This window comes from Accipiter gentilis, chromosome 18 (assembly GCF_929443795.1).
Source record: "Accipiter gentilis chromosome 18, bAccGen1.1, whole genome shotgun sequence".
NCBI lineage: Eukaryota > Metazoa > Chordata > Aves > Accipitriformes > Accipitridae > Astur > Astur gentilis.
In genome coordinates, this window is record NC_064897.1 from 490,935 (window position 1) to 505,359 (window position 14,425).

General features: G+C 43.2%; 1 protein-coding gene across 1 annotated transcript; it reads left to right on the plus strand.

Moving 5' to 3' along the window:
* Positions 1–5,633: 5,633 nt before the first annotated feature.
* Positions 5,634–14,220, plus strand: LOC126047947 (poly(U)-specific endoribonuclease-A-like). The gene is given in 8 exon segments (XM_049822271.1): positions 5,634–5,719; positions 8,093–8,249; positions 10,182–10,293; positions 11,513–11,640; positions 11,643–11,681; positions 11,684–11,832; positions 12,458–12,611; positions 13,040–14,220. Coding segments are annotated over 8 exon segments (1,083 nt in total). The 3' UTR covers positions 13,298–14,220.
* The last annotated feature ends 205 nt before the right edge of the window (positions 14,221–14,425 follow it).

A 14,425-nucleotide genomic window follows, 5' to 3' on the forward strand; every position in this document is an offset into this window, starting at 1 on the left:
GGCAAAGTTTATCCGAAAAGCACAAGAACGGAACTGTGCGACAACAAAGGAGGTTTCAGCCAGACCGCCTAAAATCTTGGTTTACATCGGTGTGTACAAATTAATGACTAACAAGCAAATGCGTCTTTGTGCTAAATGTGAAATGCTTCAAAGCTCTTTAATTAATACGTCTTAACTCGCACTACACAGGCCTCGATGATTCCTAGACACAGTTTCTCCTTACAAAATCAAGGCAGGCGTATGCTTGACGGTCCTAATATTAAGATTTAAAAAAAAAAAAAAAAAAAATTTCCTCCCTTAGCCCCTCAGCTCACACAGGGGTACTGAGCCGCCTGCATCCCCAAGCACCTGCTTTCTCCCAGCCTCTGGGTTTGCTGACCATGCAGGCACCTCATCTGGCTGTAAGAACATCCATAAGTCAGCCATGGCTTAGCTATTAGACCTGGGAATTAGCAGTGGTAAATAAAGGCAGGTTAACAGACCAACCTAAAGGTAAGCAGCTCACATCACTGCATCTAGCTGCAGGAATGGAGTTCTTTATTCTCGGCATTCCTATGACAAAAACATGCCTGGCTGTGTAATACTCTTCACTTCTCTCTTTGAGGACAGCTGCTGCACCAGAAACTCCCGAGTAAGCGGAGGAATTATAACACCAGTGGCTAGAGAGAAGGACTTCAGAACCGAGAGGCTGAGGCTTAGGAAACTGGGGAGATAGCTAAGAGACAGGCTGGGCACAGGGACCACGGAGTCTGGTGGGAAACAATCTGTCAGGTGAGGCTCCAGCGTGAGAATTAATACTTAAGGAAGGGTGGAGACCTCACAGTCCCTGCTCTGGGTGAGCTCTGACTGGGCTAGGTTCTCACCAACCACCCCAGGCTGAGTCTCCACTGCTTTTCAGTGTTGGTCAGCTTGTGGAGACTTGGCAGCAACAGTCAAAGCTCCCCTGGGAATGTCCAGCAAACTCAGTGTCTCAGAAACTTTCCTCTTCCCTATATCCATGGACAAAACGTGACCCAAAGGCCTGCTCTGGCTTCTCTGGGGAAAGGACTGAGCCTGCTACAGATCTGCACTCTGTTTGTTCCAGCTGCCAGCTTTTCCTCAGTCTCCCCGAGTGAGCCTCTCCAGCCCAAATGTGACCTTCGTGCATATGTGAGCCCTGGCTGCTTTGGTCTGGAAGTCTGTAAAAGCACAGTGTTCCCGCTCACCCTCTCTAAATCCACCAAAGAGGTTTCAATTAACTCTGAATGAGCCCTTTCCCTCTTCAGGGAAGGTTAGGCACCTGACTATAGAGGCGACTAGCACTTATCCGATGGCCAGCCTGGTTAGAAAAGCAAAATACTTGGGCCAGAAATGCACAGAGATGTCTATCTACATGCTTTAGAAACAAGTCTTATTCACTGGGTTTCCTTGACCTGGGCAGAGGTCAGCATCTGATGCTTAAGGTGGCAGTTTTGTTAGGCAGAGCATCTTCCACAAGTCTGTTGCTCCATTCCTTTGGAAATGCTGTTCGCGTGTGAGTGACACCGCGCCAAATACTCTCCCCGTTCTCTTGTGCCAGAGAAGAGGAACAGAGAGCAGGGGGAGCCTGACCGCAGCTCCTGTGCAGCAAATGTACACTGCCCTGTGCAATGGGTTTGACAAAGCGTTGCCTGATCTCCTCAGTAGAGAAAGCCAACCCACGGTGTTAGCAAGGCCGCTCTCTGGACACTCGGGTTTTCTTACTGCCTGCATTAGACCTGGGAATGACCCAGATTCTGCGTGGATCTCATTTGCCTTTGATCAGCGCTTCAGTTCTGTTGGCAAACACACCCTTTTATACTCTTTGGGATCCTTAAGTTTTTCTTAGCTCAACATCTAAATCACAGGACAGACATTTTACAACAGATTTAAGTACACGTTTGGTTATGAAATCGCTAGCGATGCTACTGATCAGACCTGTAATTTTATCAAAGATTAACTTAAATCTGCTGATTCCAGTGATGATGCTTGTAAATGGAAATTCCCTAGGCTCCCATCTGGGCTCTCTTTGCTAATGTGAATAAAGGAGTTGCAACTTCCTTATAGACAGAATATGCCCAATGGCTTTTGTATTTTAAATGAAAGCCTAGAAAAGGAGTTCCTGCATTCAGCTGGTAAACACGGGCACTCTATTTTTTTGTCATTTACCTTGCTTACCCAGAACTACAATCAACACTTACAAAAAATGGCAAAGAATATTTCTGTTAAAATTAAGGATGTTCAATTTTCAGATACATTAATTTCCCCTACCACTGTCAGAAGGAAGCTTCACTTTTAAGTGTTTTAAGTGAGCTAGCTGCATGCCTTGCTCCCTATGCAATTCCACATGTCGGACATCTTTATTACTAGGAGCTTTGTTTGGCTCTAATAGATTCTGTGAAGGGATACGTGGACCAGATGTGCAGAACCATTTGTATAACTGGTAGCCTAACATCAAACCATTTTGGCTTCTGTATATACATGTACACAGCTTAAACCTAAAGCTATGTTTTTTGGGAATTAGTTATTATGAAGAAGAAAATTTTAAAAGTATCAATCAAACAAAAATAAGCTTTAAACCATCTGAATGTTAATTTAGCCACATAATGAATGCATGCTTCCCAGTGCAGGCACTGGAGTGGGTACGCTTCCAGCCGTGCGTGCAAAGTGCTGCCTTTGTAAAACATTTCCTGATTATAATGCCTCCTAATATTTACAAAGTCGCAACTAGCAATTTCAGCTGTAAATAGAGAAGCGTACGTTGGGGGTTTTTTCCTTCCCCACCTATAATTTTTTTGATCTCTGATTTATTATTATCTTCCCTTCTATTGTCAAATAATAACTGTATCTAGAACAGCAAGCCTAGAATGCCCCGTCCACCTCAGTCAAGGCTTTCAGACTTCAAGTGCTTGTATCTGGGCCCAAAATTCACATTGAGATCTAAAATCTGTTAACAAATAATCCAGCATAACTCCAGACGCAATGCCGTGACTCATGTCTGAAGTTTGTGCAAGGATCTCAGGATTGCGTCCGAAAACCCAGGTGGGAGAAGGCGGCAGTTGCCATGTGCATCTCTGCTGTCACCTTCTGTATTCCCTGCCAGACTGGTTATCTGCGGCGATAAGGCAAAGCAGGAGCCCAGTAAAGGTGCCTCTTAGTTCCTGGTCTGAGCGTGCCGGTGCTGAGAGGCGTGAGACATAGCACTGTCCTCCACTCAGCGTCTTCTGGTGGGGTTGGCCACCTCCTGCCTCTCCCTTGCCTTCCCTGCGCTGCCGTCAGTCGGAGTGACGGTCCTCCGCGGACAAGCGGAGTGTAAGAGGGAGACAGCTCTGTGCCTTGGGACTACCAGCAGGATTTCTGAGCTTCAGGTTGCCTTATCCGTGGTCAGTGTACTTGCTAAAAGAAAAACTTCTTCCTGGCATGGCTAATGGGTAAGAGAAAATCATACTAATTCTTCTCTAACACACAGGGCAGTGGGGAGGGGATATATTCGCCTCGGAGAACTGTGTGAAATGCAGCACTGCGACAACCCTGCTTCCTGTTTCTATTCCGTTTTACTAACCTCAGCGTCAAAAGTCAGTGAGATAACTGAATCGTAAGCTGTTTTAGCTAAAATAGGCGATGCTAAGATCGATTTTGCTTAAACATAGCTGATAATGTAGAATCAGTTCTCCAAACCACCACCTGCCTGCTCAAGACCTTGACAGAGTGTTTGCCGAGTAATTGCCCACTCTTAATGTTTGTCCCTTGACAATGCATTTTTCTTTCCACCTACAAAACCTGTCTTATTTATCCTTTGGTATTTCAAATACCAGCTTTAAACTAAGAAAACCATCACTGGACTCAAGCAAAAGACATACACACTGGCATAAGAGGAATATCGTGAGAATTGCTTGTATCTTCTATTAACCATATAAGCTGATCCATGTATTTCACAACATTTGAACTGATTTTTTTAAATGATTGGAAACTTCTTGTGAACGGCTGCTCATCAGTCAGGTTTTCCAAATGCTTTTCTTCTCTATGCCAAGATTAAAGGCTTTTTAAAATGGGATGTTGTTCAAAGGATCTCTGAAGGTAAATTTACTTTAGAGAAGATGTTCAATCAAACCTTCTTTGCAGGGCTTCATGTGACCCATTTGCAATACATGTTTTTCTTGCTTTGACACTGTTGACTTGCTCACATGATTCACCACTGACCCTTTAATTTTCTTCATGTCTCGAGTCATTTCTGGTTTATAGCAATAAAAGACTTCTTCCTGAGGCATTGTTTTGGATAGAATGAAGGCTTTATACAAGAAAATCACTTGGAAAAAACAGGCACACCATGTGAATGTTTCACTGGAAAGCTACAATAAAATGGAGGTGTTAGATTCTTTTGCTCTAGCCACGCTGCTGGTGCATTAGTTACTATTGCAAAGAGCCTCCCCCTAAAAGTTCTCAGCTCTTGCAAGTGCAGACTAAGTGTTCTTGTTATTGGGGTGGTGCACATCCAAGCAAGACTCCAACTGGACAAAATCCAACTGGCCAGGCTTCTTGCACAGGAATATTCTATGTGAAAGCACAAATCTAATAACTGAGAGATTTCACCATAGGGAGGGGATTGAGAATTAATGATAAAAATCTCTGTCTTGAGTCATACATGCAATCATATTGAAAACCAGAGAGTAAATACACAATACTGTGTTTCAGGAAAACCTTACCTAAACGCTGTGTGTCACAGATTTGCATGAAGGTACTGGGCTTCTTCTCTTTGAAGTTGTCTCACCTCATATGTGTAAGCTAAGTTTATGGACCTTTTTTAAAGAAATACTGTCCAGAGAGAGTTTTTACAAGATGACTATGTAAGTTGCTAAACAAGTTCTTTGCTTTGGGAGGGATATATTTTTCTTTATGCTAATCTTCAGTTACAAAGTACACAGGTGCTCTGCTCTGTTTGAAAATTAAAGGGACAACAAAAAGGAGAGCTGAAGTCCATGATTATATTGTGGTAGCACCCAGCAAAGAAAAAGGGGAGGAAAGACTTTTATTTTATAAAATTAAGTGACTTTGGAGCTTTGGGATGTATTTTCTGAATGCAGGAATACATTTAGTAGAAGTGTATTTATTAAATAAATATGAGGATTGAAGTCTGTAGGTACGCTCTTGCTGTAACCCTCTCTGCAGTAGACACCTTGAGCTTGCCTCCATGAGCTCATGCAATATTCCATAACATTTCTAGAGAAGGAAAGATCAAACAGAGCCCTACAGTGCTCTATAAACACAGGACAAATCTGCCAAGAGCAGACCAAGAACAAGCAGTAGGTATTGAAGGAATGACAGATTTCCTGCATAGGTGACTTACCAAAATACATACATACTAAAATATATGTATATAAAATACTATATATATATGGAACAAAATATTAAAAAAAAACCCAAAACTGACATCCCCCCTAATATTTCACATACCTTTGATGTTCAACAGACAGCAGACTCGTATCTGCCACTGGTAGTTACTTCCAAAGTAAAAACTCTATTAAACATATGGTGGTACTCAAACAGTGGGGATAAACTGATGCAGAGGAGTAGACATCAGGAGGGTCCAGAACCCAGGAGAAAAGTGATCCAATAAAATTAGGTCAGTCCAAGGTAACATGAATGCAGACATGAAGTTTGAAAAACATCTCCAGTACTGCTCTGTGAACTTGCCAATCCAGTTCTTGGGACTTCAGCTGAGCTGGTGAGATGAACCATTTTCTGTTTAGTGTTGTTTGTAAGCTCTTTTGAGAAGGAATTGCTCTTCTTAAGAGACTGGGAAGAATGTGGAGGTGCTGCTGAAAATAAATAAAAATGCCACTGTTGGTGGCTTCTGTGATATGCCATGAGGCTAACTCCTTGTGAAGTTGAGCAGGTTCCTTGTTTGGGCTGCACAGCCCGTATTGGTAATGGGATGCCACAAGCCACACTTCTGCTGTATAAGCAGAGCCCAGGGTTTGGGCAAGAGCTGAATATAGCTCCTCTGTGACAGCCTCCTTCTGCTCCACTGCAAGATCCATGCAAGTACTTGTTCCCAGCAAAAATTTTCCCTCATTTTTGTGTTTAACCCTAGCAACAAACATATCCTTTGGCTCATACACACTAGAATTTTTAGTCCTTTTCCTTCTTTCGGGTATTGACACCTATTAAAGCCCAGTTCAAAATTCAAGTGATCTTGTAGATTTCCCATCAACAATGATCCCAAAGTATCACAGAGCGGAGCAAAACCCGACTGTCAGTGCCTCCAGTGCAGATGAGGTACAGGATGGCTCGGATTCCCAGTTGCAGGCAGGCTAAGGTGTGGCAGCCCCAGCAGCTACAGTTGTCTGCCCTGCCCTTCTGTAGGAGGTTGCTCTCCCCACTCTAATGCTGTGTAGAACATGAATACCATATATGTTCTTTATGCTCCTCAGCTGCTGCAGCTTATCCTCTCGTGCATTAATGTAAAGTGGCTGCTTTGGGCTCTTAACTCAGGGATATGAATTCCTTTGGGCAACAGGCTGTCAAGGAGTTAAGCGCAGATTGCTTATGCTTTTCAGCATTTTAATCTTAAGGCTGTATGAGTTCCATCCCACAGTTACACAGACAATTCTGAAGAAAAAAAGGATTGCTCAATAAATGAGGGGCGAAATCTCAGTTCTCCAGGCACAGCTTGCAACTTTCTGTTTCTTTCAATAGGGAGCTTAGACCAGCAGTTTTGGAGCCAGCCGGAAAGTGCAGTCCAAGCCAGGAGCAGGCACATAAAATCTTGCTGTATTGCTTCTAGACTATTCTCCCACTATGTGATTAATGCCCTCCTTTCTGCTCTGACTTCTATTCCCTCCCTGCCAACAATAAGGCAGGTGCCTGCCTGGCTCACTTTTTGCTCTTCCTGGCTCTCAAGCTGCCTCACATCAAGGCTGCCACATCAGAAGACTGTGACCTTATCACAATATTTGTTTGCTCTTTCTGCTAGAGAGCATGGGATTTTCCACTGGCAGGAGACTGCAGCACGCAGCTCCATCCTGGCCAGAACAGAAGGAGAAGACATAACAGTAATCAGTTAGGACGTCTAGAGTTGGCCTTGAAGGTGCCTTGGTTCAGTCTGGGAGAACCAGTTGTTAAAATCATGGCAAGTCACGCAAATGGCTATCTGAAAGAAATGCCCATTGTTGACAAATTTATGCACTTTTTTTCTTTTGTTGAGAACATATGCTTTGGAGCAGAAATTCAAAATTATCAAGTGGTTCTTCTCTGGACTGCAATACATGTGCTAGTTTCTAACCGATTAATTCAACTGTCAGTCACTTAAAGATTAATCCACTTTTTTTTTTCTCCACTCTGTTCTTTGTCTTGATCTTATGTGTCAGTGTGGACATAATGCCCTTGAAACTGGAGATACCTTCGGGTGGTTCATCACAGTAAAAACGCTTCCTAAACCTTGCTGATGGATAGATAGACTTCTGAAAGCTATACATTATTATATGGGACAAAATTCCATTAAAATGAGGAAAGCACCAGCCTGGGTAGGTTTGTATGTGCATCAGGGATCAGTGCATGCCAGAATTTTATTGTATGCGGACCCTATGTTTTAGAGTCTTAGTCACCCTCTAACTCTATGCTAGGATAAGCACACATATGGGCTAAGGAAAGCATCTCTAGTGTGGAGTCCTGCATGAAAAAAAGGTACGAAGAGTATATATGAGATTGCTGCTAGAAAAGCTTCATAGAAAGAATTCTTTGCTTCCTGTTCTGTCGTGTAGTGTTGCTGCAGGCTGATAATAAGCTCCTGCTTGCCTCTGGTTTGTACATAGAATCCTCCTGAATAAACCACCACCATCTTCGGTTTTACTTCAGTGCATGGAAAACTGCAGGAAGGCTTATTAACAAGAACTTTGTTAAAATATACTCTAAAATAACCTTAGGGAAGGCTCAAGTTTCCTTACAGGATACCTGCATTCTTTACATACGAATATGAACTGTAAGCTCTGTGGTTTTTAGAGCAGAACTGACAGGAAGGTGTGGGGAGAAGGGAAAGCTCTCCTGATGACAAGCTGGTATCCAGAACATAGGGTGACAGAAGACTCTAGAAGTGATTTGCAGAAATAACAGCCTGTGTCTTTTTTAACGTGTATTTCTCTGGATTTCGTGACAGGAAGGCCTTAAACCATGAACTTTCTAAACTTTTCAATGAGATGTGGGATGCGGACGTTAACCGCCTTATGCCTGGGAAAGACTACACAATTGATTTGCAGGTAACCCATTGCTAAGTCACATGAGGGTTAAGGGCAGTACGGCACTGCAGGAAGAGGGGTCTGCAAAACTGCCTTTTGCTGAAAGAGTTGCCCGTGCTTCGTCATTTCCACCAATTGCATGGGCAGGACTTCCTAATGACAAAGAATCACTTAGGAGAGGGAGCAGTACAGAGAACACATTAACGGCCCACACTACCTGGACGTTGGTTACAAGTGGAGTCTCTCAGGTGTCCGTCCTGGGTCCTGTAACATTTAATATCTTTATCAGGGGCCTGGAGGAGGAGGTGGAGTGCAACATTTCCACTTTTGCAGATGACAGCAAACTGTGGCAATGAAGTTGGTACACTCAAACACAGGGCTTCTCTTCAGCTGGACCGAGGCAGGCTGGAGGAATAGGCTAAGGAAGGAACATCATGAAATTCAACAAGGACAAATGCAACCAGAACAGGATGCCCAGAGAAGCTGTGAAATCCCCATCTCTGGAGGTTTTCAAGACCCAACAAGATGACACCCTGAGCAATACGGTCTGACTTCAGTGTTGACCATACTCCAAGCAGGACTAGAGATGTCCTGAGGTCCCTTCCACCCTGGATGTTTCTCTGTGTGTATGACTGCTTGTGGGTATGGTCTGGGTGACTTGCAGCAAGGGAGAAGGGGAGATAGGTCCCAAGTCATTCTTGGGGGAATAAAGGAGAAATTTGAGGAATTCCTGGGTCCCCCCTGGAGAGTGTGGTGTAGCACAGAGGTGTAAGTGAGGAGGCTTTCAGGGTCATTGCTACCAGTCCCAGGGAACTGTGAGGGAGGAGCGGGTATCAGATTTGATGAGCAGCCATTTCACTCCTTGACAGCTCAGTGGAGTGCAAACGTGACCATGTGTTTTGGCCACAAACTGCAGCAGGCCACGGAATATTCAGTATCCAATTTTGTACTCACACAAGTGCTCGAACACTTTATTTCAACGCTGCTTCATATTATAAGATCTATTTTTCTGTTGCAGATAAACTCCAGAAAGGGGTACCTACCTCAGGCCAAAATGTGTGTGGGGAAAACTTCTCCCATATGGTTTGTCCATTTCTCAGAGCAAGGCTCTAGTTATCCCTTGCCCATGTTAACAAACTGCTACTCATCTTTTCTCCTCTTTCCTTGAGAATGCCCTTTTTGGAACAGAAATTTGAAAATTGTCAGGAAAGCCTCCTTTCTGTTTTAGATGTGCTTATTCGTAACATTGATAAAAATGCCCTTAAATATGGCCAACCAGAAGTCTTTGAGAACTTCAGAGCACCACAATGCACCAGCCCAAAGCTGGTGGAGGTGCACAGAACTATCTTGACATCTCCCTGGCCCTGGGGCGGTGGCTGGGGCTGCGGTCACAAAGTCAGAAAACAAAGGCTGAGACTGAGGGAGCCTACTCAGGAGTTGGGTTGCTTAAGCATTATTACGGAGGAGAGGAGAATTAGACTGGCTAGCTTGGGGAGTAGGGACTCAGGACAGAAACAACCCCTCTGCTGCACTGCATGGCCTCATAAACTGTATGTAGTGGGTCTGTGAGTTACAAATGAGCAGAGAAGGAAGGTGCCCAAATCTCCTTCTATTTATTTGTGGCAGGAGGAAGCCTTGGCTCTACATTACTTCTCTTTAGCGTTTGTGATGTATATAGCATAGTAGCACAGCTGGTTACTGATCAGAACTGAGCTATCACATGGGTCATCACAATCATCTCTGAAAATGAGTCAATGGAGAAATTTCAGGCTCTTACTAGCGTCAGAGATTATGTCTTTTCTGTAACATGTTCTCTTGTTTCATAGGAAGATCATTCCTAACAAAGAAACCTGATGGCATTATGGGTTTTGTTTTGATTATTATAAAGGCAGGCACTGTCTCCTCTAAGGACATCTTACATCTTTCATTGTTTTACTCTGGTGTTTCTCCTAGGAAAAAGCAGGTGCCGCACAGCAAGGTGACAGTGCTGTCCAGGACAGCGCAGCCAGACATCTCTTTCACAATGTAAATGAAGAACGCCTGAAGAGCATAAAAACTTTTGCAAGTGAGACCCATTCTTTTGTTAATTGTGGAAATGACGTGAAGTATCTATGTTGGGTTTTATGTGTTTGCCTAAAATATAACATCATACATAATTTGGATGGTGGTAAGGATCATCAGGCCGCATGTCATTTGAAGGTAGTTTCCACAGCATTTTCATGGAGATTACCCGTAGCCTCAGCCTCAGGAAGAACATCCTTTTGTGCCTTAGCCAAAATCTGAATTTCTCTGTGGTTCTTCCACTACAAAGTGAAATGGATGAGGCTCCTGTCATTGCTTTGATGTTATTCTATGTATTGAAAAAGACACCAAAGTCATCCTTCCTTCTTTGCTCATAGCTTCTAGCCCTTTCAGGTAGCACTAGGTCCACAGCTACTTCTTGCATTTCTGTTGGGAGCTATACTTCAAGCATGTGTATGAATGTATGTTGCCTTCCCTGATTTTTTTCTTTTCCCCAGATAGAGTTACATCAAGCTGATCAAACAGCCAGCATAATGGGGAGCACCATTTTCCTCTGTTCCCCCCAGTCCTCTCTGAGCCGTGCAATCCTGTGTCCAGCGAGGGCGGCTCTGGTACTCGCCGAACCCTACGCTGAGTCCCCTCAGCTCACTAACCTGGCAGGAAGTTACTCTGGGTTTTGACCTCAAGTATTTTTCTGTCAATCTGGTGTGCTGAATCAGCCCTCAAGAGTCCACTGAGTGCCAGAGCACGAGTAGATGAAGTGACGGGAGGAGGCAGGTGGCAAAAGGGGTGCAAAGGAGAAAATGAACCCATCCACTCAGTGGCTATGCACTCAAGCCATCTCATATAGGTTTATGCTGCATTATTCCTCTACTGAAGTAATGCCCACGAAGCCTTCTGCCAGCACAGATCAAGTTCATAAGCCTCTACCTGTAATTTTGGTGGTCAGATATGATTTGTTTTGGTAGAAGGTCATTCTTGCTTCAGCACTTGGTTCTGTAAGGAAGCTTAGTAGCAGGCTGTTTATCTTAAAAAGAAGTACAGCAGTGGTCTGGCCTTGAGTCACCTCTAGACCTACACTCAACAGTGCACCTAAGAATGAAATTTAACATATAAAGGAATGTCTTTCTCTAAGGGCTGTCAAGGCATATCATATGGCATCTTTTTATGATGGCACTCTCTAATGTCTGGATCACAGGTATGATTAGGCATATGGCCTGTTCATCAGGATGAGCATACTGCAAGTTTCTCTTTTTCTGCAGCCTTTATTTCCTTATTGGACAACTATGAGGCATCAACTGGTGTAGCAGAAGTAGTGACTCCAGAAGAAACAGCTGAAAACAATTGTTTTCTTGATGCTATCTTAGCAACAGAAGTCATGAAAGTGAGTAACACAGATCTTTTTTAGTTGCTGAAAATGCTGAATTAAAAAGTAAACTGTGTATACATCTTGGTTTTCTATCCTTCAGCTAGCTCATGAATATCTACTTAAAAAAAAACTAGCAAAGCCAAACCTTGCCGATTTCAAATATCAGCTCTACGACATCTGGTTCCAGCTCTATGCCAGGAAAGAAGGAGACAGGTATGTTTGATGAATATGGCCCCTGATAATCTCTACACTATTGTGACTTTGGTAACTGTAAGTCCAAGTGCCATCTGTTACACACAGAACTGGAAGACAACCTCTGAATATGGCCTAAATCAGGCGTTCATTGCTTCCACACAGATTGTGTTTAAAGGCTTACTGATCAGATACTAACAGTATTGACCCTTGGGCTACACCACTGGTGAATTGCCTCCAGCTGCACTTTGTGTCCCTAATCACAAGCCTTCAACCGCAGACATTCATCCACTTTTCAGCCCAGTACATCATCCACTTTTCTAATCTGCGCTTCATCAGTTTGTCTATGAGTCTGTTACGGGAGACAGTGTCAGAAGCCTTGCTAAAATCTGGATAAGCAGCAGTGAAGCCTCTGTGGCATTTACTAGCAACTTTCATAATCAGATACAAATTTAGACTTCATGGCTAGATTTCATTGCAAATTTTGTGCGAAGTAAGAAAGAAAACCCAACAAATCCAGACAAATAAAAAAACTGCTCGCAAATCAACCTAAGCAAGCTTGTGCAACTTCTTGCCTTTTACCTCTGCCAATCTGAACTATTTAAACACATAAAAGACCTATATATTATTCTTTCATTTATTACAGACCCGATTCTTGTGGTTTTGAACATGTTTTTGTTGGAGAAACAAGGCGTGGTAAACAGATCTTAGGTTTGCACAACTGGGTGCAGTTTTACCTTCAGGAAAAGCGCAACCAAATTGACTACAAGGGATATGTCGCTCGGAAGAACAAAACCAGGGTAAGAATAAGCAGGTGCCTTTGCAAATAAGACGAATGGATACAGAGATAAAAGCTGTGATTACAATTCAAGGCACAATGAGGTAATCATAGGCTCAACTGTTTTGAACCTAATTTGCCCAGGTGTATATAAGCAGAAAAAATACTAGCATGCCCTCAAGTCCAGCTTTTGGTTTTTCACAAAAACTATTTAAAAAAAGTAGTGCTGGTGTTTACGGAATTGCAACACTACTGAAGCTTAATTGAGGTAAATCAATCATGTATGCTCCAGAGGACAGGGAAGAGGCTGTGCTCCAGCTATAGCACCCTGGCACAGCAAGGATGACTGAATGCTCTTGCAATGCTCTCAAAAATCTGGAGTTGGAAATTGTATCTGTCTGGTCACAGCTGTGTTGGGAGATTATTCTGTTGTTTTGTTTATGCTTTCAGCCTGACAAAGATGACCAAGTTTTGAGCATCCAGTTCAGCTGGAAGGGGTCAGTCAAGCCAATTGGAAGCACCTTTATTGGTGTCAGCCCAGAGTTTGAATTTGCCCTTTACACCGTCATTTTCCTGCTGGCTGAAGAAAGAGTCACACGTGAAACAGTGAAGATAGAGGAATATGAGCTACAGGTGGTTGTTTGCCGTCATGGGCACCACATTGGAACAGCATATCCAGTACTCCTCGGCACCAGTAGCGAAGGCTAGTAGTTAGAGCGATCAGGCAAAATTTAAGGGTTTTTTTGGGGTAAGGGGATGGACACGGGACCGGTTGGCAGAGTAAGTTGATGTGTTGTTTTACACAGCTCATTTTGAGTAAAAATTGATGACTCACTCGCTTTTGGTCTGTAATGGAGTGTTTAATCAACAGTGTGCCGTGGCTCAGTGTCTGACAAACCTTGAAACGTGCTGCTGCTCATATTAAAGGCTGGATCAAACTTACATCAGCCTTCCTTCATGCATGACAACACTGTACTTTTCAGCAGATAATGGAATTTAGGAAAAGGCCATATGAAAATTTATACATGTTTCTCTTATTTGTTAGCTACTGCATATCTGAAAGAGCAATAACCACACATTGCTTACACTTTGCCTTCCAGACAGGAATGTTGATTTGGCACAAGCAGGACCACAGTACATTCTTTTTCTCTATTCCTCATTTCGTAAGAGGTCAATTTCAAATACATTTTTACAGTTACAGTGGCCTGGATGCACAGGAAACATTCAGATGCGAGAACGATCATCAGATCAACAGCAGGTCTATCACTGCATTGGCGTTGCCCAGGTTTGCTAGAAGCCACAGTCAGCTTTATCTCACCTAACTTTAAAAGTCTGTGGTATGGGCACCTGTGTTCCCATTACAGGCAGTGATGCCTGCAATCACTTATCTGCTTGTGTAATCTGCAGTAGGGTTAGATGAATGACCCCACATAATCCACTGAGTAGATCCCCAGTGACAATAATAAGATGTCACTGGGGACACTGGTCCTAGTCCTGGACATGGTCACTGGTCCTTCTTCCACAATGTGTTCAGTACTCCAATGAAAGGAACATAATGCTTTTCCTTCTCATACCAATGCAGAAACGGGCAGATGCTGAGACCTTCTGAGAGTGTGACAAGGACTGGTTAGATACTCACAAGAATTTCTTCAACAAAGCAAGGATCTTTACTCACACTGGTAAAAGAACAGCTTTTGTGTATTTGTTTTCCTGAAGAAGGCCAGAAAAGTCAGCCTATCACTGTGGAATGTAAAACAGTAGAAAAGATCATTTGAAATAAAGTACCCTTCGAAACCAAGATAAACTTTACACTGAGCCATGCAGAGATTTGACAAG